Source organism: Pipra filicauda, unplaced genomic scaffold (genome assembly GCF_003945595.2).
Source record: "Pipra filicauda isolate LSUMZ 115617 unplaced genomic scaffold, ASM394559v2 scaffold122_size2191957_pilon, whole genome shotgun sequence".
Classification (NCBI taxonomy): Eukaryota; Metazoa; Chordata; class Aves; order Passeriformes; family Pipridae; genus Pipra; species Pipra filicauda.
In genome coordinates, this window is record NW_024103685.1 from 235,984 (window position 1) to 258,572 (window position 22,589).

Sequence of the window (22,589 nt, forward strand, 5' to 3'; positions counted from 1 at the left end):
TCACTGAGCAGACCTCTCCAGGTTCCTCTGGACATTACCTTCTCACCTCAGTGGCATCTGTTGTAACTGGGTATTCTTAGGTGTACAACTTGGAAGGGTCTGTAGGAGTGGAACCACAGACATCGTTTAATTTATTGCTGTTAGCTACACTTTGAGGGGAGAGGAGCCACTAGCTTCCTGTTTGGTTAGAAAGCACTGAGGTGGCTTCAGTTCCTCAATCCTCCTTTGGCTGTAAAACCCAGAGTGGAGCTCTCAGGAGGGCCAGGCTTAGCTCCTGGGCTGCGGCCCAGCAGCCAGACACCAGACCTCCCACAGCTGCAGATTCCCAAACGCTGAAGAGCTGAATACCTGAAGTGTCATGTCAGGCCACTCAGACATCAAGCAGAGGTCTATCTTTGTTCCCTCCTATCGTAGTTTAACTTGCATCACCTCTGACTAAAACTCCATCCAAGCAGAGGTGAAGATTTTCATCTCCTTAAAAAACACACAACAACCACCACCACCAACCCCTACCTGTGGAATGTCACTGCCTGTTACGAACACCCAAGAGAGGCGCTATCTTTGTGCATTAAGACTACACTAAAAACAAAAGCTCTTTCCCCAGTAACCTAAGCAGCCTTCAGGTCTCCTGAAGAACAGTTGAGGGCCATGTAAGGATCAGCCTGAATCACTTTTGACATCAGCGATGGATGAGCTACCTATTTGCCAGACACAAGGCTCCCCTTCTGTAACATACAATGAAAAAACCAAGCAAACGGGGCACTTGGGACCTCATTGAAAATTCCTGCTGACATAAAAAAGCAAAGAAAACCACTGCCCCAGAACATCTGTAATTCTGACAGTACCTCCTGCTGAGCGACTGGGGTGAGGATGGGAACATAGGCACGGGTGAGTGTATTTTAACTTCCTTTTAGAAGAAAAGTGGTCTGTTCACAGACACGCTCGCTGTGAAAGAGACATCTGTAACGAGGGAGGAGAGAGTTTAGTGGCTCGGTCACGCGGAGAGCACAGGGATAGCGCAGGTTCCTGCCAGGGAGAGGCTGGTTTGCAGAAGGAGATCTTTGGGGGGAAGGCAGAGCAGCAGCACTGGATGACAGCGCTACCTGGAGGTAATTCTCAAGGTCCAAATCCTACCTGTCTATGCTCTCACTGGCTCAGCTGGCCAGCAATGCCTTCTGGCAGCCAGAGTCTGTGAGGGGATTGTCCACCGGGACAAACACTGATTTCTGTCAAACTGACAGACACCAAGACACATCCTTCAAGTGAGAGGCATCCCAGCTTTCACAAACATACCTGGTGGGCAGTGCTGAGGTTTCCAGCAATCTCCATTTAGATATTTGTTTGCTCTACTATGCACATTTATTTAGTATTCTGTATTTAGTACCTATGTACGAGGGGAGCTAAGTATCTGTTATCCTCCTGCTTTGAGGGGTGAGTTCCAATGCACAAGAGACTTTCAAAGGCAGAAATTCTGAACTGGAATCTTCTGAAAACATTCAAAATGAGAAGTGTAAATCCCAAATTAAACTTTTGACTACCTTTACACGGTCCTGAGTATGTTATGCTGTCTCCCATTATACAGTATTAGTGCCACCTAGTAGATATTAGTGTAGTGGCCTGATACAGAGCCCATGCTGTAAGGTCAGGCCACATTATCATACTAGTCCTTTTGACTCTGTGAAAATGAAAATCACAATGTGAGCATCTTCATCATGTCATAGGTAGGTGGTTATTCTGAAATAACACTGAGCTTCTTTCAGTAATAGGAGATTTAATATCATTGTTTTAAAAGTATGTAATTCACTGTTGAGAATGAGAAATATGTTTTCAAAAGCTGGTTACTCCTTCAGCAAGGATTCTAAAAGCCTTTTAGCTCATGTGGCCTGTAAGGGAATGCAGTATTGTAGCAGGATCAGGTACTTCTTTTATCACGACTTTTTTCAATCACTTGAAAACCCAGCATTTCCCTTACAATGTCAAATGAATTTTCCATGAAAAACAGTCTCTCAACACACCAAAACGTAGCTGGATTTAAAGACATTATTTTCTTTCTTTCTGCTTGTCTGTCTTTCCTCCCATACAGCAAACACTAACACTAGAAATAAAAATTACAGTGGAAGTAACCCAACTTTTGAAAACAAATCCTATCAAGGCTCAGGGCTTGTCAGTGTTCATTGATTTTTTTTTTCTTTCCTCTAGGTTAGCTAGATTCAGATAAATGATCCAATTTTAAATTCTGGGGCTTTTAAATTAAGTAACTCTTACAAAGCAGCAGGAACTATGTTGCAGTACTGTGACTCCCACAGCACTGCTGCAAATACAATTATTTAGATAATGTTTCTTTCTATGTGACACTGTTATGATTTATTACAAAACAAATTGTAGCCTTTCTGAAGAAAGAGGTGATTCAAGCTTTCTCAGAAGGAAAATACCGGAAGCAACAAAACTAACCAATTCCAAATCAAAAGACAAATACCCAGTGACTATCCAGATCAAAAAGTACCTATAGTAAAATCTGAGATCTTCTAGAAGTTCCCACCTTTCTAAGAGTTGTATGTCTCTCTTGCCCTTCAATCTTTAATTGCTCAAATCTTTAAGTTTTTTTTTTTAATTCTGTTAGGTAAACCTGTCTTTGCTGTGGAGGGCTTGTCCTTAAATTTTTAAGTGCTAAAAAACCAAACTGAAACAAACCACCAAAGCACAAAAAGCTCCAAGAATTTCAAACCCAAAAATGTTTCTAACACTTCCTTTTTCCTTTTGTCTTGAAGTGTTCGCCAGATTCAACTCACATCTGCAAATACTTTTAGTCCTCCTTTCCTCTCCCTCTCACCCCATATATAGAATATAGAAAAAAATACCTACTTCTGCTCATTTCTTTTCATCCATCCAGGTTTTTACTTGATTCCATCTGTGTCCTGTTTGAGATCTGCATCCCATTTTTTTTCCTGAAATATACAACTTAAGTTACTAATGGCTTACGTTCCAAGATACAACAGCACAGATAGGTTAATGTATTTTATGTCATCTTTAAAAGATTAGGTCATGATTGTTTTTTTTTATCTTCCCCCCCACCAAAAAAAAAATTAAAAAATTTGATTATAAAGGAAAGCTGTTGGACAATACAGTAAAATGTGGAATATGAGGTCACTTTCACCTTTGATCAACACTGAATCTGCAATTGTTTGATTTTAATATTTATTTCTATACTAACTACATGCATCTTTCTGTAGTTAAGAGCTTCCATTTATGGTGAACTATCCTTTAGTTTTCTTAAAACAATTGTTTGATATTCCAGGCAGCTCTCTTGGGCTGAATTCCAGTTCCCAGAGAACCACCATTGCTTTAAATAGCTGCAAATAGATTTTTAGGGCTCATTTTTAATAATTTTTTTATCATTCTTCTGAGTGTTCTCAACTTAAAAAGTATCCTCTGGAGCACATTTAACTTGTAATAAACATAAAGAAGGCAGCTTTTGCCAGTCAAGTCTTGATAGCAGCATAATATCTGAATGATATTTTCCTCTTTTGTGTGATTTTCGTACTTCTGCCCAACTTCATAAAAGCACACTCACTCCCAGAAAAAATAGATTATCAATAACAAAATCCCTGTGGACCATGTAAAGGCTGTTCATATTACTAAGAGTGCTTTCCATAAAACAGAAATCGTAATTTCTTTTCTGAACCACCTTCTTAACCTGTCTTATAGACAGAACACTATGGTTGCCCTAAAATTTGCCAGTAGTCACTACATGCTGATAACCTTACACTATCATGAGCCACCGAGTTTGTCTACTACAACAGGAAGTCCTGTAAAACCAAACACACGAACATGATTAGAGGCTTAACAAAGTACAGATTGTATTTCCTAGGTTAAACATTTACTGAATTCTATAGGTAAAAAGCCTACAAAAAATAGCGTGATTTAAATATTTTAAAGTTCTAAGATGATTCACGTTCTGTTTACCGCTAGGTGTGCCACTAGACTAAATTTCCTACATTGAATTTCCTTTGTTACCTCAGTAACAGTAACCTCCAGTTATCCTGGGCAAACTCCCTATCACTAGTTTGCAAGTTAGGAAGCATTGTGATATTGTTGAATTAGTGCATTTACTCGGTCACAAAGCAAGAGTTCCATTATCTGCTAGTTTACTGAAAACCTCATCCTGTGCTTGTTCTCCTTTCTCTGAAAAAAAGTAAAAGAAAGCCAAAGAAAAAACCCAACCCTGCAGCTCTCTCCCTTATTCCCAAAGCACTGACTGACTGAAGAACTGTGACCAAAACAAAGAAAGCAAGAACAGCCCCTAAGTAGCCACAGCTTCCTAGGGAGCACTGGAAGCAAGAATCAGTGTTGCCAGAGAAGCAGTGCAGTGATTAGTGCTAAGGCAAGACTGATTGTACATTCACCATCTTACATTTAAGTGAGTGAATCACAAAATATCCCAAGTTGGAAGGGACTCACTAGGATCATCAAAGTCCAACTCCTGGCCCTGCATATGACAGTCCCAAAAATCTCACCAGGAATAGTCATGGAGCAGCAGGAAAAATAAATGACTTTTAAAAATAAGGAGAAAAAAAATTACGAAGTGATAGGGGGACTTAAGTCTGACAAATGGCAGCAAAAAACTCAAAGAAATTATCAACATCAAGTTACTGTTTAAACATTAATGCTGGTAAAGATCAGATTTCCCTTTTCTCTGAAAAAGGAACAAAAAATCTTCAGATAAGAAGGCTAGGAACTGTCACTGAGAATAACTTCTGCGTTTTTATTGTCACTTCAAAACATTTTCTTCGTTTAGTTTAGGTTTAAGGGAGACTCAGGTTCAGCTACCAGTCTCTTTCCAACTGCATGAGTTTTTACTTTATTTTTTTTAATAAGGTAATGCTGTATTTAAAAGAATGACAGCAACAAAATCCAGCAGCTGAAATGAGACTGCTGGCAGATCTCTCTGCTAAAGCTGCAGAATATTCCCCTCAGACTTGCTTTTCTTCTGGCACAGTACCTGTGTTCGCAGAAACTGCACCTCTTCTGTAAGCAGCTGCTTCTCTTTGAAGAGTTGATTCTGTTTGTTGAGCAACTCCACTAACTGCTGGGCAGTGGCCTGACAGTGCTTGTCAAGCTGCTGTAACCTGGAAAAAAATAGATAAAAGGGTTGCAGAGCATCTGAAGTTGGAGTTCACAGTAGAAGCTTTGATGTTTGCACTGGCGGGTGCAGCTCCCAGAGGCCAGAGTCCAGGCTGGTGGTTGGGCTGAGACTGAAGTATTACTCCTAGGATGGGCATTCAATGTATTTTCACACTTTAAACAAGCACTTTTAAAGGTTTGCTCTTTTAATTTAGGAGCCTTATGTGGACATGACAGCAAATTTGCTTTGCTGTGACATCAATAAAGACTGCAAGATTGCATCTTGACACCCGTAGCTAAGCAAGCTGCACATTCTGTAGTTGCTTCAATAACTGTCTTCCTGAAACACACACAGTAGCCCAGATCATAAATCCAAATACCCAAACTCCCTGACAAACTGGACCTGAAGTGACAAAAACTTATGTTTTCTGTCTACTACTCTTTGCTGGTTAATGTCCAAAACTCATTACAGAATACGTTTATTTCAAGTAAGCACAGTGTTAATTAAGTATGTCAGCATAGATCCTTTATTAGTGTAACAGGGATTCCTGGGGAAAGATGTAAAGAGCCTATTACTCTGCAAAACAGAGGGAACAAGCTGGCAGTATCAGAAAAAACATGGAGAGGCCTTCTGCTTACACTGGAAAAATAAGTGCCTAAGATGGGACAATGCTACTGTAAGACAGGGCAAGCACACATTTACTTCTTTAATCACAAAAACGGGTATCACTTATTATGTCTCCAGTGACTGCATATTACTCCTGGCACCCAGACAGAATTAATTTCCACTCATGTAAATTTTACATCAAAACAACATTTTTTACTAGATAATCACAGGTAGCCCGTGCAAATTTCACACATATTACTGGACACAAGCTGTAGTGCACTCTATTGTGAAGCTCTGTGTCCTTTCAAATCATGGAAGGGGTGATTGGGATAAACTACTGTAAACAAAAAGTCTTTAATTAGGGCAACACTACTCAGTTAGACTTTTCTGTTTGTAACTTCACCACCTACTTACTGTGTTACATTTAAACTGTCCCCTTCAGGAGAGGGAGAGAGATGACACAGGCACTGAGCTGGGTTTGACTAGCAGGCCACAACTTTGTCATCTGTATCTCCAGTGCTTGAGTACAGGTTTAATAACATTCCAATTTACAATTCTGGGCCATGATGGATGAAAAGGGAGCAGTTCTAGTCAGTGCAGATCTGGATCTGTGAATTCCCAAATTCTGTCTGCCAGTCTGCTCTCCCAAAATTGCTGCCAAGCTGGCCCTTGGTCCACACACTGGGACTCCCAGCCTGCTCTGGTGCATTTAGCTCCTGAGGACAGGCTCTGGGCCCTCTCACAGTATCTGCTATTATGTGTGACATGTGCAGCACAGCCACACATTCCCATATGCATTGTATCTGGCCTGCCTGCTGATCTTGTAAATGATTCAAGATGAGAAATGAACAGCTCCACCCACATTCACTGTACTTCCCATATGTTACAAATGCACATCGATGCCTGCCATCATTTTTACAACTGGGTGACAGAACCTTCTGCACATTTTGCTAATACAAGTGAGGGAGGTTGCACGGTCGCCACGCTCACTTTGGCAACACCACCTACCAGGCAACCATGTACTGTGTCCTGAGCATGAGTAACCACTGTGTCCTCGCCCCCCCGTCCTAAAAGAGATCACTTTTCCACCAAAGTGCCAAGATCTGTCCAGTTGGGATGGCATGCAGCTGCTCTCCCTTGGCCTCAGAGTGTTGATGGACAGGGACTGACTGCACGCTCTGTCATGTTACTTCAAGAAACAAGGTGAAGACATGTAGCTCTTGAACCATGTTATGTTTGGACTCCTACAGGACAACCTGGCACTAAGGAGTAAACTCCCATTTAGTAGAAATAATAATTCAAATAATAATTCAAATAATTTCCCACTAGCCACTTTAAACCAAAGTTCTTACTTTTATATGGAAGCAAGAAAGAGACAGTTTCATGAGACAAGTGGTTCCACAGAAGGAGAACACAAGTGAGGCATCACAAGCTGCAATTAATGCTTCAAGGTAAATGTTTTAATCTGATTCTCAGTATTCTCAGAGCTTATGTTAGTATAGCTACAAGCTACCTTGCTTCTTTGTGCAGCTACAATCTGAAGAAGACATCTCTCACTTCATACAGCAGTAAAATTTGGATCTGAGACAAGAATATCCCCTAGCCTATCAAGAAATGAAGTGAAAAGGGACAGATAGGGTTTTGTTATATTTTGACAGCTATGGTTAGACAATCACTGCAAGACCCTGCAGAAACTAGGTGAAACATCGAACACAAAGCAGAGCTTTGGCACCAAGGTGAGTTCTACCAGCAGAATAAATTTCCATTGCAACCCACAGCATAAAGTTGTACTAGCACCCTCAATGTTACACTTCAGCTATCCCCTTATCTTATCTACAGATAAAAACAAAAGCTTCCTTCTTTTCTTTAAGGACACATTGCTAAACCAGGGGCACCCACAAGACTCTGGCTGCAAGCTCCCTGCCCTGGGGGACTAAGGTCCATTAATCTGCAGGCAATCCACAATGAAGGAAAAAGCTGATACAACCTGTCAGCCTCCCTCTAGGTTTTAATGTTGATTTGAAAGAAATTAATATGCAAGGATCTGTGGGCAGTGCCCATTCACCCTGCAATGGGGATCAGTCAGTCCTTGACATAGTAGAGGCATTAAAAGGTTATTTACTCTTTCAGCATAGTCAGGTTACTGATGTAAAACGTTTTCACTTTACTCCATGGAGCTGGATTTGCTGAAATGGCGTGATTGGATTGCAGCAACCTGCAGCAGCTAAATCACTAAATCCAATAATCATGCTGCATTTACTGGCACACATCTTAATTAGGTTTTAATACAAGTAATCTGATAACTACTCCTGGCCAGCCCAAGTGGAGCTGTCAGAGCTGAAAGGGCTGTTGTTGAGCAGCTCGGCCGGCACACTGCTGCGGCTGCCTCCCTGCTGACCCTGCCGAAGCCCCTCATCTGCCAGTTGCCACGGTAACACAGGCCAGCCCATCACCTGAACAGTGGGTGCCGTGGCTGTTGGGCACCTCACGGCAAGGTCTGGGGCACTGGCCACCCACGGGGGCTACATCTCTGTGGGCGAGGGGGTGCCAGGGCGTGGCTCCTGCTGCCCCCCAAAATTACGAAAACTCAACACCATGAGAATATGTTACTGTGCGGAAAACTGCCTTTAAAAAGCATTTCCCTTGTCAGGGCAAGAGTGTCAAGTTATGAGTTTCTAAGGTTGCTCCTGCATTGCTTGTTTGCCTGTAGGTAGACAGTGATCAGAGGTGGCTTGTGGTTCTGAGTGGGAAAACCAAGGGCCATGTTGCAGACCTCTGCCATGCTGCAGGGATGCAACTGAAGGGGGCTGTGCCCCAACGTGAAGGCAGTGCCACATTTTGTAATCAGGCATTTGCAAATCTCAAATATTTTTAACATACTGTGAGTTCGAAAAGCAAATGCAGGTTTAAGAACAAGTTTGTTACAAAAGGAGGGAGCAAGCCAGTTAGAAAAAAAAGCTAACCCCAGCAAACTTTCCATCAGCAAACCTCTACCTGCTTTTATAGTTTTTTTTTCAGAACATTGTACAAATTTAATATCACATGATAGGAAGTGTTTAAGTTTTGGTACTTAACAGATAGTTGTACTACAACCCATTAAAGGATATTAAATTTGTATACTCAGTTAGTCAAGAGTTAGAAAACGCCAGAAACTAAGGCTTTCTATGCAACTCCTTCCCACCCTGGTTCCCAGCTCCATGGCTGTTCCCCTGCCCAGCCTTGCTCATCTCCTCCTGAGGCAGTTATCCACCACAATCCTGCTAAACAGTTTCAGTGTAAACCACAATTTTTGGCAAGCCTAATGAAATCACAAAGAACTTCAGAACTGCCTTATAATAAGGAGCATCACACACCCTTAAATACAAACTCTGATGATCACAGTTCCTGACACAGATAGAGCAGGCACTGCCTAATGTCATATCCTTCTACATACAGAGCAATGATCAGGCTTTGCTTTGTCTATGATGATCTTGGAAATCCAGACTTGCTGCCAGGCAAAGAGTTAAGGTGTATGGCTGGTGCTCATGGTGAGCTTGTTTCTGCAGCCACAACTGCCCCAGCTGCTGTCACTCCCCACCCCTCTTGCAGGGTTGGCAGCATGGGTCCCCTCTGCTTTCCATGGTCTTAAGTTCTGCCAGGGGAGGTTTAGGAAGGATATTAGGAAGAAATTCTTTACAGAGAGGGTAATAAGGCATTGGAATGGGCTGCCCAGTGAGGTGGTGGATTCTCCATCCCCAGAGGTTTTTAAGATGAGACTGGATGTGGCACTTAGTGCCATGGTCTAGTAACCACGGTGGTAGTGGATCAAGGGTTGGACTTGATGATCTCAGAGGTCCCTTCCAACCCATCTGATTCTATGATTCCATGATTCCACCTCAATTCTGCTACTTTTCTGTCTTCCCTTTTCATAGCAGAAGTAATGTTGTCATTTTCTTCAAGGCAGAAAAATTTATGTTCACTGCCTCTTTGTATCTTGAATCAGCTCTGATTCAAGATTAGGTCATTGAAACCAATAGTAAAATTAGTTCTCATATGAGCAACCTGCATCTTCAGTGTGGCTTACAGCATCAGCAAATTCACACAGTAAATTCTGAGGCAGGAAAATTAGAGTCTATAATTTTAGAAATGCCGATAAATAGCAAATTGAACCCCAAAGTTTCACTAGTGTCCTAAATTACTATTTACTTTAGATCTTGACCTATATATCAAGGCCTTGAGACAACCTTAAGAGATAAGCATCTCAGAGAAGTCCCCACATACTCCCAGACTTTTAACAGGAACATCTACACAATCTATCCTTTAACCCAGCTCTGTTCTCTCATCTACTTTCAAAAGCAAAACACTATGATCCACCTTTCTCATGTTAATGAACTAAAAAAAGCATAAGAGAAAAAACAGAGAGACCAAAAAGCCACCCCCTAAGTGAGTAGGAACTAAGGGTAGTGAATAAGCCTCCTTGTTTCTGTCACACTGGAAGTCCTGACTTCTAACAGGACACAAGTAGACAGATCAGGGCATATTAAAAGTTTCTGTGGAATTTCCCACCCTCTGGAATTTCTATCAGAATTCTGTTGCCACATAAATGGCCAAGACACTAGTTTGTTCAGGCAGAGAAGATCTATATCACTTCTAGCTTAGTAAGGTAAGCACTTGCCCATGCTACAGGCAGATCAAACTCATCCAACTTATGTTAACAGATGGTAACTGGAAGTTAATATCCCTTGCACAGTTTGGAATCAGACACCTAAGAAGAAAATGTCCACATTTCACCATGAACCCCTAGACCTAGGTGGCTTTGTATCACTCAACCTTTTCTTTTTTTTTTAATATCTATTGGGTAATGTCTAAATTTCCTTTTACTAAAGGCACTCTCGATTTTTCCACATTAAGTGTCTATAGTATATCATCTTCAATAAGATAACAATCTTTGCATGCCACAACAATGATTATAAATAGGGTTTAATTAAAAGTTTACATAGAACAGTAGCTTCCCCTTTGTTTCAGGTGTCATCACTGACTAATAGAATGTATCTTCTCTTTCTCAGCTGGCCCAACAGGTTAAACAAATAGATCACATAGGAAACCTGAGCCTGGATCTATTCCTGGGCTTCTAATAGCTCATGTCTAACATGCTGAAGAGAGAACATTAGCAGCCGGCTCTTTAGTAGGGGGGTGTAGCAGCTGGGCTTAGCTGCTGTGATGGCCACTTTTAGCCCTCCTGGGTTTTGACAGGAAGGAAACAGTGAAAGAGAATGGATGGCAGGCTGGAAGAGATATGAGTGAAAGCTTCACCAATGTCTATTTGTGTCTGAATCCCTTGGCTGAAGATGAGGCTTTTCCTCCTTTAAAGGAATACAAAATAGCAAGATCTGTGATAGGAATATGAACTCTGGATCAGGTTTGCTCTGGAGGAAAAGTAATTCTGGTTACTATTTTCTGCCTTTAGTTGATAAGTATTAAGTAAAACAATTCTCCAAATCATTCAGACTATTAATTTAGAATGCTGTAAAATACCTTACGAAAAAAAGGGGGGGTGAGGGGTTGAAGCAGACAATGTTATAGAAATATATTGAATCTTACAGTCAGACTATTTTTTTTTTAATTTTTTTTTTTTTAAAGATGTTCACCTCTTTGATTTTATGTGCCAGACAGAACAGATTTTGCACAATTTCTCAATCAGGAAACAGAGTCTTGATAATGGTAACAGACACATATCATATTAAGGTTTCAAAAGTGGCCTCCTCATGTTTATAAGATTATACATATTTGTATTACTGAAATAATTTTTCTTGTGTTTGTCTTACTAGTTACAGCAATTTTTGTGGCTGGCTTACTTTTTATAAATGTATGCTTCATTTTCCCCACTGCTTACTCTGATTCCTCTTATTTCTTTTATTAACAGACAAACTTGAACCTTTACAAACTGCTCGTTGGTGTCCACATAAAGCAATCACTGCATTTGAGTCAGAGACACTGAGAATTTTTAATGCAATCCACCCAATCTGAACTCTTTCCTTCACAAACACTTTGCCTTTAAAAAGAAATTCCCAGCATGAACCTCATCAGAAGCGACATGTAACAGACAGTACATGTGGTGTTTGGGCAGGCAACAGAGAATTGAAAAAGAAGTCTTCACTTTTTCTATCCCATGGCATGTGCAGAATGTACATGTGGCCCAAGCTGACATCAGGCATTTGAAGCAAAAAACCTGCTAAAAGCATCAGCTTCTGTTAATTTACTTTGTCAGATATTGTCTTAATTAAAAAAAACTACTGCTAGAAAGGGTAGTGCAGCTGAGCTACAACTGCTTCAGTTGTTCTGACAGTCCCAATTGCAGGCTAACAGAACAGCTTTGAGTTCAGTCCTGCTGTCCTCACTGAGCCCAGATCCTGGCTGCAACCACCAAGGACTGCAGGCACTGAGGTACAGAGCATACAGCTTCTGTTTATGTATCTAGCCATTAGTACCTGTGTTTGAAAGGTAAAATGTTTCTCACTAGTGACCTTGCAAACAAGAGGTCAGTACTGCCGGGTACAGTTCTTCTCATTTGGTTATCTACAAGGGATTCTTCCCAGTTTAAGATCTATCTAACACAGTCCTTCAAAACTATTCTTCAGCATAAAACCCAAGGCTGCTGTATTGTATAAATTGACCATTATGAAAATAAGCTCTAAAAATATCAGTGTTAAATATCTATGTAGGCATCACTCATCAGCTGCTTTGCTTAAACCCCCTTACCCTTATTTTCCACACTAGAGGTACAAATATGCCCCTTTCCAGTTCATTTCAAACAAATGATTTTGCCTGTAAGCTCTGGCAGGTGACACACATTTGCTTATTTTTCAGGGTTCACACATGGTTATTGTGGTTTGCATAAATTACAGTCAAACTAATGACAGTTGTAAGATTTGTACGGAGTATAGTTTCGTGTTTGTGACATAGAAAGGGAGGATTATGACTTTATATTGATGACAGACATAATTTTTCTGTGCAGCATATTCAGATAGACGTCTTACATACAAGGCCCACTGCTCTCTCCACACAGAGCAGATTGCTTCCATTTGTGAACTTACCCCAGGTTTGGCCTACTCCCCTACAAATACAGCTCTTTTTCCAAAGTCACTCTGCCTAGGAAACAAAAAGAAGAATAGGGGATACATACTGAATAAGGATCTAGAGAAATAGCTGGGAGAGAGGTTAAGGTGGGCAGAGGAGCCATGGATGTGCGTGAGAGGTAAGACAGATGTGGGCTCAGATATGCACAGATATACCCAAGGGACCTGAAGAGGCTTCAGCCTCTGTTTGCACTGGTTGGCCAAGCAAGCTCCCACCTCACAGGGAGCTGCTGCTGTCACGCAACACAGCACTTTGGACCAGGGCTGCACCCACTTGGGACCAGCCCCAGTCTCCCCATATCCCCCAGTACACTCACAAACCAGTTTTGCGGAGGCTGAAGGGAGTCACAGCATCAAGGAAACAGGAGCGGGGGGGATGTAATGTGGTAGAGCAAACATAGGGGAGGTGATGAGATAGATATTTCTGCATTGAGAAGGGCTGAGGGGAAATAATTTTCATCCTGAGAAACCAGAAGTTTTTTAGAAAAATGAGAAAAGATGGAGGATCTGAGCAGTACTGCCAGCCTACCTTCATGGAGCTCAGCTCTTGTGATTACAGAGTCCATTTGGTGTTTTGTTTTGGGCTATATTATGAATAGGAAACCGCATGTGAAGTTGAAACCTGCAATTGCTTAGCAGCACTGAAGGGAAGCATTTCACAGAAAATACATCTTAAAAATGTATTAGTACATTATAGACAGTATTATACTCTCTGTAAGAGAGTGGCTATTTCATAATGTATATGTGTATTAGTCTAACTGCGCTCTAAATTTACTGCAAGGTGAACTTCATCGTTGCTATGAAATAGAGGACTTTTATTGCTGCTTTAGAGGCAAATATCATTACAGTCATCTTCAGAAAAACCATTAACCCCTCCACAATAAGGAATCTGACTGCAACCGGGCAGTTTGGAGATGAGTATCAATACACCCAGATCACAGCCAGTGTGAAAAGTTCATTATGCCTTTCTGGTGACAACAGCATAGCTTGCAGATGAGAATAGCAGCTCTAGTGTCCCTGCAATAGCAGCACAGTGCTGCCAGGAGTACCACACAAAACAAGCACAAAGGTGAGGCTCTAGCCCTGCTCTCCCATGTCAGTTTGGCACATCAGTGAGCGCTTATTGGACCCTGCACACACATCCCAACATGGTAAGACTACCCGCACCTTCCAGCAGAAGGATTCATTCTGTCCACAACTGTGCACATGCAAGCACACTCTTCTGTTGCCACCACATGTTAAGTAAGGGAAAAAATTCTAGCAAAACTATCAGTCTTTTCTTTGCTATAACTTGAAATAAATGTTAATAACTTTCTTGACACATTTTCAATGTAACTATAAGAGAAGAATACATTAAAAGGTCTTGTTTAGTTTTGTTAGGTAAAGTATGCTTTTCTTATACTACTTCCCCATGTTCTCATCTTTCAGTGGTAAGCAATGGTAACAGTTTTATGAAACAGATGTTTCAACAAGAAAGCTTAGAAGCCTTGTTACACTTTTGGAAGCTGAACATTCTCACTTACATAAATGAAAATTAAGTGCCTTAAATCACTAGTAGTAAATTAAGAAAACAAAGCTGTGTCTCTTGGTTAAAAATACAACCATGGGTTTTGTTCTTCTAAGCAGGGATATGGAAGATGAACATATATGCAAAATGAGAAGCAAGAGATCCACCTACTACTATTAGTCCATTACTTGTTTCTGTAGACTTGGTAACCACCACTGAAACTGTTGCCACAGGACAAATACATCATCACTCAAAATTCCTACCCGGAAAACCTACCCAGAGAAATGCACATTTCTGAATGAAATGCACACTTTTTGCTAATATGCACCACCATGTTGGCGAACTTGCACACTAACATGGCTCAGAAAGCAGCCTGGGTTTCTGAAAGTCCGTGAAAGCTCTGCACGTGCCCCAAGAGAGCCCAAGGTCCCCACTGGGGCTCACTGGTCTGACTCAACTACTCAGCAGCCATCACAAGAGCCTTCCAGATTCATGTTGGTGGTCTTGGCACCACTCCTGGTGGACAACTGTCCACCTCACACCTGGCTCAGCCTTGGCTGAGACAAGGTAATGAACAGGCCGACAAAATGAACCCAAGCCTCCCTCCCAAGGGACGCTACTTTTGATCAGGGTTGAGCAACATATGCAGGCTTGAGCAGGGGGCATGCCAGCAGCTCAGGAAAAAGTGGGCACTGCTGTAACTAAACTGCAGATTAAGCTGAGGACTGCTGTTTCCTAAGCTCCAGATAAGGAGCCTTCTGGAGAGTTTGAAAAAACCTAAAGCGAAAATAAGAGCAGTAATTGTACTTTTACTTTTAAATTATTGTGGATCTAGGCTATGTTAGAGCAGCATTTGTCTCAGTTTAAGATAGTGTCCTAGTTTTCTTTTTCAGCAAAGATCCTCAGTAGGAAGATGCTTCTGCAGTTAGTGGTTTGTCTCTAATGTCTCTGAAACCATAACAGTACCTGCTCAGCAAGTATTTACCTACAAATGAATGTTTGGGCATCCCTCATGTTATCTCCTTACATAAAAATCACGATATTGAGATCATAATGTACTTAAAATCTCTTCAAATAAAATAAACCTAATTTTATTAAACTTCTGTACTGCAACATCAGATTTTTAATTTCCTTTGAAACAAATGGTATCAAGGAGAGAAAACTGCATTTATAGGTCTTCTAAGAGGCCTAGACATACAGAGGAATTTAGAGTTCTATGTGACAATAGAGAAATGATTAAAACCTATTTCTGTTACAGATCTCGATACAGTAGCTTTTTGCACCCCAATCCAGAATAACTCCCATGAGCTGTAATGTGAACTATAGACTCCTGTAAAGCCAACAAAACCCCACAAAATGCCCAATTCTGCTAATAACAAAAGGAGTTTTGCCTTTAATAGGGGCAGGCCCCTTGTTTGCATAAAGAACAACTTGTCAAATAGAATACAAATGCCAAGCTGGTACGTTATAGGCCACAAGCACAATAGCCCCAATCTTGATTTTAACTAAGCAAATCCTAGAGAGAGCAGTTTTCCCCCAAAATCTGGGCATCAGTTACAAATTCAATGAACTGATGTCTCAAAGTGTTCAGGAAGGATGCGGGAAATTTGCAGAAGGGCATGAACATTTAATTTCAAAGAAAAAGAAACTGTATGTTTTCATAATAAAAAATGAGAGTGTGAAAAAATCCTAACGAGACAATAGCTTTCTTTCAAGTATAAAGTTCAGAATTGCATCTCCCAAGTTTCCTGCATGTTAAAAGAACACAAAATAACGATCTAAAAATCCTTCACAGAAAACCAACAAGCAAGGATGAAGCAGTACTCGCCTGGGGGCCAATTGCCTCTCCAGCAGCGGTAAGGCTGTTACTAGGCTTGCAGTACCATTTGTTCCATTACACAATCTCCTGAAGCCTTTTACAGAGAGCTAAAACAACTGCCTGTACCAACACGACACATGGCTTTCCATCCCGACTCTTTGCTAATCCAGACGCTCCAACCATCTTTCTTTAAGATGCCATATGGTTGGCAGAAGCCTGTAGATCTAGCAGCACATCTGCTTGTATGTTACTTCTCCCCTCCAACTCCCCCCTCCACACCACAAAAGAGAGAGCAAATAATTATTTTACATGTAACCAATTAAACTGCATTTAAACAGGAGGGGGATTATTTAGCTCTAGATATTTTAAAAATATAGATTGTCGCAGAAGGTCATTTGTCTCTCAGCGATTTGGGAAATACAGAGAAACAAAACAAAGAAATGAAAGGCACATGGGCAAAATGATCGCTGTATTTGAATTATTTAAATGACTGCCATTCAGACCTTATGCCCGAAGATTTATTTCCCACATTAGTGTGCCACTAAAGAAGGGACTGAATTTGCTCTCTGCTTTTGTCAGAGGTGAATCAGACAAGCAGACTAGGAAACTATAATACACCAAATCATGCTTTGTTAAGCAAGCAGAGTGAGTCTGTATGCTAATGACTCTGCAGGAATACACTGACACACTGATTTTTTTGGTGTGATGAGCAAAGATTATTGACACTGTTGAAATCCTGGTTGCACTGGCATGCAGGCATCCAGGTTGTCTCTTTAGAATCCAGACGCCAGGAAGACAGGCTGCAAAAATAATTTTGTTTGTGATGAGTTATAATTTCCCCATTTATGGCGTAATGGACTAAAACAGAAAAAAAGCACACTTTGGAGCCTGAAATTAAAAGAAAAAAATCTAGAACATAGAAAATATAAATAAATGCTCCTATAAAACTCCCATCGACCACTCTGTGATGAATAACCATCTCAGTTAATGAAGGACAGGCAGAGATGGAAATGTGTAGGGACAAATGGCACAATGTTGCAATTCTGCCTGCTGAGGATTTGCAGCACCTTTTGTTCAGAAACACTATTTCCTTGTTGAACTTTTCCTGCGTCAGTAAAATAAGACATCAAAGAGATAAAAGATAACAGTCCTACCTCAAATGCTGCTCACATGTATTGTGTGATTATCTGAGCAGAGAGAAGCAGTATGCAGAATAAGGAACATGAAGCACATGTCTGTGTTCTAGCATTTTTCAAGAAGAACAGAAACTAGACATGTATCCAAATAGTTTCCAAATAGTTTCCCTGCTTCAAGTTTCCATTGCAATGAGCACAGAACATTGCTCTGCCTTCACGAAAACAGTTTTCCTTACAATATGGGAATGCTGGAATGCTTATGTTCAACTAGATAGTATACAAATTGTTTACCCCCTCAGCTATTTAAGAGTTAGAGTTCCTAAACAAATGATGAGTAGACTGTGTTCGACCTTCACAGAAAGAGAATACCAATGGTGAGGCTTTGGTTGAAGCCATTTTTGAGGACACAATACTAGGTATCCAAGCTATTTATTTATGGCTAGTACTTTCCTTTCACCCAGTACTCTGTCTCAAGGCTATTTCAAATTTCATCAAAATTGCTTTGAATAGTTTTATACAAAACCGAAATTAAAAAGCCACTTTCTCCTCCCATAATTACATTTTTTTCCTCTTTTCATCAAGAGAAAGATGACAGAAGTTCAAAACACACTTGGATTTCAAAATGTAAAATGTGGGAATGTATTCAATAATGTAGCAATTTAGCTCAGTTTAAATTTGATAGGGCTTGATTTACCAGCTATAATAAATAAAGAACTGTATAGAGGTTGTTTACAGTAACAAGACATGTTTATAAATACTAGAGATTAAGATTTCAGTTAGTTCTATGCATGATGTTCCAAACTTGCAAACTATGAAATTATGCCTATATATATATATATATAATAAAATCAACAAACCCCCTCCTGAATCTCTTGAACTAATCCCTTTCAGACCTTGTGTGTTTTCACGTAAGGCAAAACACTGTTTCTGATCTGTAATCAAATTTTCATTTCAAGTGTTAATGCCCAAGCTTGGCCCACTTGCCCCAATCTCAGAGGACTCTGGAAGATGAGAGAGAAAATAGTTTCCAATTATCTGATTGCAAATATCCAATTCCTTTATTTTCCTAGTTAAGGGGTTGTGTGTGTGTGTGTCTTTGCATTTTCCTAAAAGATTCTAAATAACAGCACTTAGTTGAAAAATGCCTATTTTACCCATTGTGTTGCTTTGGATAGCAAAGCAATAATCAACCCAGCAGGTTGTCTTCAGAACTGATCAGGTCAAAACCACTTGTCTATGACCACATTTGGTCTCTGACCATTAGCTATGACTGGAGTTCCAGAAGAGGGTGTGCTTGGAGAGCTGTCACACAGGCTCTCGCCCCACCCCAGTCCCTCACCGGCAATGTCCAGTACTGCCCTCCCTTCAATAAGAGCCCGTACAAACATCAGAAACGGAATGTCAGAAATAGAAGGCCTGGCCAACAGAGGCCCTTTGCACATGTGAAACATGGATTTGATTAAGCACTTTAGAATTTAAATTTACTGTTTAGGCAAAAAGTATGGTCCTAGATTTGAGTATGAGAGAGAAAATGAACTTTGTATATGGGCTATGTCTTCTTGTCCAAGAACAGGTGAATAAAAGAAACCATGTGTGAAGTCTTTGCCAAGACCTGCTGCAAACTGACTACTGTAGAAATGATGCAAAAGCTTCTCCCTCAACCCCAGAGGGTAACGGCACTGCTGCTTACACATGCCCACCCTGGACCACTTTAGAACAGCTCGAGTCTGATAAAGACTCCACTATCATATCTTGGTCAGATCTTTTGGGGTTTGTTTGGGTGGGTTTTCTTGGGAGGTGGGGAGTAGAATTTCTTTTAAGTTTTTAAAGAAAAGACAGTTACTATTATATGGAATAATAATGACTATAAAAATAGCTTTAAAGGTTCTTGCATTCATATTCTAGGTAACCTGAGATGTTTGATATAATAATTGTAAATCATCTACCTGGTTTGTAACTTGTAGAAGCATCAGAATTTCTACAATCATTTATAGAAATAACAGAATGCTTTTCCTCTTTTGAGACAAAGAGAAAAGGAAATTGAAAGCAAAACCCCTTCAATTTGAAGAGGACTACATGGAAAAGTGGGGATATTAGCAAGGGAATTAATTTCTTCCTTCATAACCAAATGAATGCCATTAGACATCCATTATCAAAACAGAAAACACAGAATCACTGAAAAAATTGCGTCACTTCGTACTGGCATTTTTAATTTTGCAACTCCTGTTTTAGTATAAATTCTAGTTCTGGATGGTGACTTCATGTACTTAATTTTAAGAATACAGTAAGCAAATATACCTTACAGGGAAAATAAGTAACAAATCAGGTATATGAAAGATTTCAATCAACATTTTGAGAAGTTTCATGGTATGCAAACTACTCTAATGTAATCAGTTGTTATTAATCTGACTCTTAGGTATTACTCAATCTTATTTTAATAATGAGAGTGATTCCTCTGAATTGCCTAGGAACTTACTTTGCTCAGTGCATTAAACAATCCCAAGTGGTAAGTTTTTTGCTCACTCCTCCTTTTTTTAAAAAGCCCAATAAGTTTGGTTTCACTTGCATATTCTAAAGCTTGTCTTTCAAATGAAAAGAACTTTTATAGATATAAGAAAACAAAGAAATTGCAAAAACGTTCAAGATGCTCTTCAGTTCTTAAGTTCCAAATTTCTAAAAGTGCCACCTCTGAAGCCATTTTTTGGGCTCTTAAACTTTACCCTCCTCATCCAACACACACAGATCATGGAAGTGTTCAGCCTCCATGTTGCAGTTTGTAACATACAAAGTGAACATGAACAATACATGCCCTGATGAATTATCACTTCTTCAATAATGATATACATTTTACCATAGACAATTATTGTGACCTATTACTGCAAATTGCACTTGTATTTTTTTTCTACAGCTTTGTAGCATTCTGATTTCTGAAATTTTACTTCCAGTTTGGTCTCTGCCACCACAGCACTGTTATAATCAAAATTAATAAGCCAAGATAGTCTTCTAAAATTAAACTCTGATATGAAAGGTACATTTGAACATTTGGGGATCTCTCTTCAGATGCTGACAGGGAGACAAGTGAGCGGATGTAGAGAGAATCTGGATATATGGTTCACATATGGGCCCAACAAGAGCAATCTCTTCATATAAAGACACTATTTCTCATGCTAAGTCTACCTTGTTTTCTAATGTCAGCTGAAAGGAATGTTGGAATCTGGGACAGTTTTCCGCATCAGAGTCTGCTATCTAACTGCCTGTTGTCAGAATTATTGTGTGTTTTCACAGAACCTCTGTAGTTTGGGGCTGTAGTTTTTCTGTTGTTTTCAGGGTTTTTTTGGGGGTGGGTTGTTTGTTTAAGACTACCAATGTCTCTCTTAGGAAATCTTATTCTTCTTGCTTATTCTTCCCCCCAACTGATAAAGGACTTTTTTAAATGTATTTTTTTTTCAGTGATGTGTTAGAATCATGAGATTACCACTGATTCAAGTATTTCAAAAGAAATTTGGTATTTGGTATTGGTAAGTATTGAATGTTTTTGAGTACAAGTCCATCATCTGAGTCTAGATCCAAAAACACAGGTCTCACGCACAATGCTACACCAGTTGTCATTTAGGGCTTCCTTTTGTGCAGCACAGAATCCAATATGTCAGCACAAGAAGAAGATGAAAACAAATCTAAGTTAGCCTGTCATGTAGTAAACGTTTGTGTGAAGCCACACACCATCTGACCTAAAGGCTCAGAAAGCTACAGTTTAGTTAAAAAAAAACAAACCCAAAAGTACAGTATAAAGGAAATCCTCTGAAAGAAGGTAGGACTTGTAACATTGCTAATTGTGGGGAAATCTTTTCCTTTACTCTGATCACCATGGACCTAAAGTACAAAAACATTGCTCAAACAGGTTTGAATGAAAAATGCCAACATTCATTAATAACTACTACTCATAACACGGAATCATTTCACAGCTCTATCTAATCTAATATGACATTAGAAAAAGATCGGTACAGCGTTATTTCCACACAGCACAGAGATGACCTGGAACCAGCAATGTCACGATCTGTAGCACAGCATGGGTAAAAGTGAAACACAGCGCTTGGAGAAAAACTGCCATAGTTCAAAACAAAGTGCTGAGAAGTCTCCGTTAGCTGCCAGAACTCAAAGCATTCATAGGATCAGGAAATGACCAGAACTCATGTTTTAAGGATTCAAATAATAGAGGAAAACCAAACACGGCAGCACCTCCAAGCTGTGCAACCCTAAGCAACAGCATCGACTGAGAAAAAAAGCATTGGAATAGAACAAAACGCGTGAATGTGCAAGAGGCGATGTCCAAGCTTACCTTAATTTAGGAAAAGTCCTCAGACAAAGAGGTTGAAGGCAAAAGTTGCCTCTTAAGGTTGCGAAATTATTTTGCAGTTAAGTCATTACAGCAACAAAAGGGCTTAATGGTTTGTAGCTATCTATGAGTCACAGGGTTCACAGACTGATCTTCATTTAGCTCCCCATGCCCAAAAGAAAAATTCTTTTTAATTCAGAGACCTAATTAGGATGATAATTGGAAGAAATCCCAGACTATCACACTTGACAATAACAACCTATGTGTTTACACCCAGATTCTTTTGTAGCATATTGTAGGGAGAAAACTAAGTAAACTGAACAAAGTACTCTACCTTACCTAGCTGGGTTCTGAACTTGGTTCCAAGCTTTGAAGGAGTCCAGGCCTTTTGAGGGAACTCAGCCAGCAATTCAGGCAAAGACTTCTTCAAAAGAGAAAAGAGGCTTGATTTTTTTTCCTTTTTTTCGGTCCTCCTCTTTTCTTTTGAAATAAAAGCAACATCTCCAATTTGTGAGCACAGAATTTTGAAAGGAAGGGAGAAAACACCATTACAAATGGCAAGTAAAGCTTTCAGTTTATGAATCTACTAATTCATCCATGAAATATCCAGGTTGCCTTCATCATCATTTCCAAAACACCACATTATATAAGGCAACAATGGAATGCTAGGCTGGTCTGTTTCCCATATTTTAAGTTGGCTCAGCTGGAAAGTGTATACAGGCTACTGCCCCAGGATGAGTGAATAATTTAACTCAAATGCAATTTTGCACAAAATTACTTTCACAACTGGAAAAAAAAAAAGGCAAAAAAAAAGCATGGCTAGTCAGACTCCTTTGATTTCCCCCCCCCAACTAAACTACTATAATTCATGAAGTTTAGTTCACAGTGTTACTGTTAAATAAGCAAGGTATAAATCGAAACACGAAGCTTTTCGGTGCTAAGCAGGGAACT

General features: G+C 40.0%; 1 protein-coding gene across 8 annotated transcripts in view; it reads right to left on the bottom strand.

The window, feature by feature from the left end:
* The window catches only part of SDCCAG8 (SHH signaling and ciliogenesis regulator SDCCAG8), a 106,704-nt gene that overhangs the window by 1,720 nt on the left and 82,395 nt on the right, over nucleotides 1-22,589 (bottom strand). For 3 of the 8 annotated variants that reach the window (XM_027722450.2, XM_027722449.2, XM_039388615.1), the window contains 2 exons: nucleotides 5,000-5,126; nucleotides 2,863-2,945 (listed from right to left, as the gene is read on the bottom strand). In XM_027722450.2, coding sequence (XP_027578251.2) covers nucleotides 2,895-2,945; nucleotides 5,000-5,126 — 178 coding nt within the window. In that variant the 3' untranslated portion in view covers nucleotides 2,863-2,894. Of the gene's footprint in view, nucleotides 1-2,858; nucleotides 2,959-4,999; nucleotides 5,127-12,714; nucleotides 12,857-22,589 lie in introns of those variants that run through there. The other 5 variants (XM_039388607.1, XM_027722454.2, XM_027722452.2 and 2 more) reach the window with 5 other exon arrangements.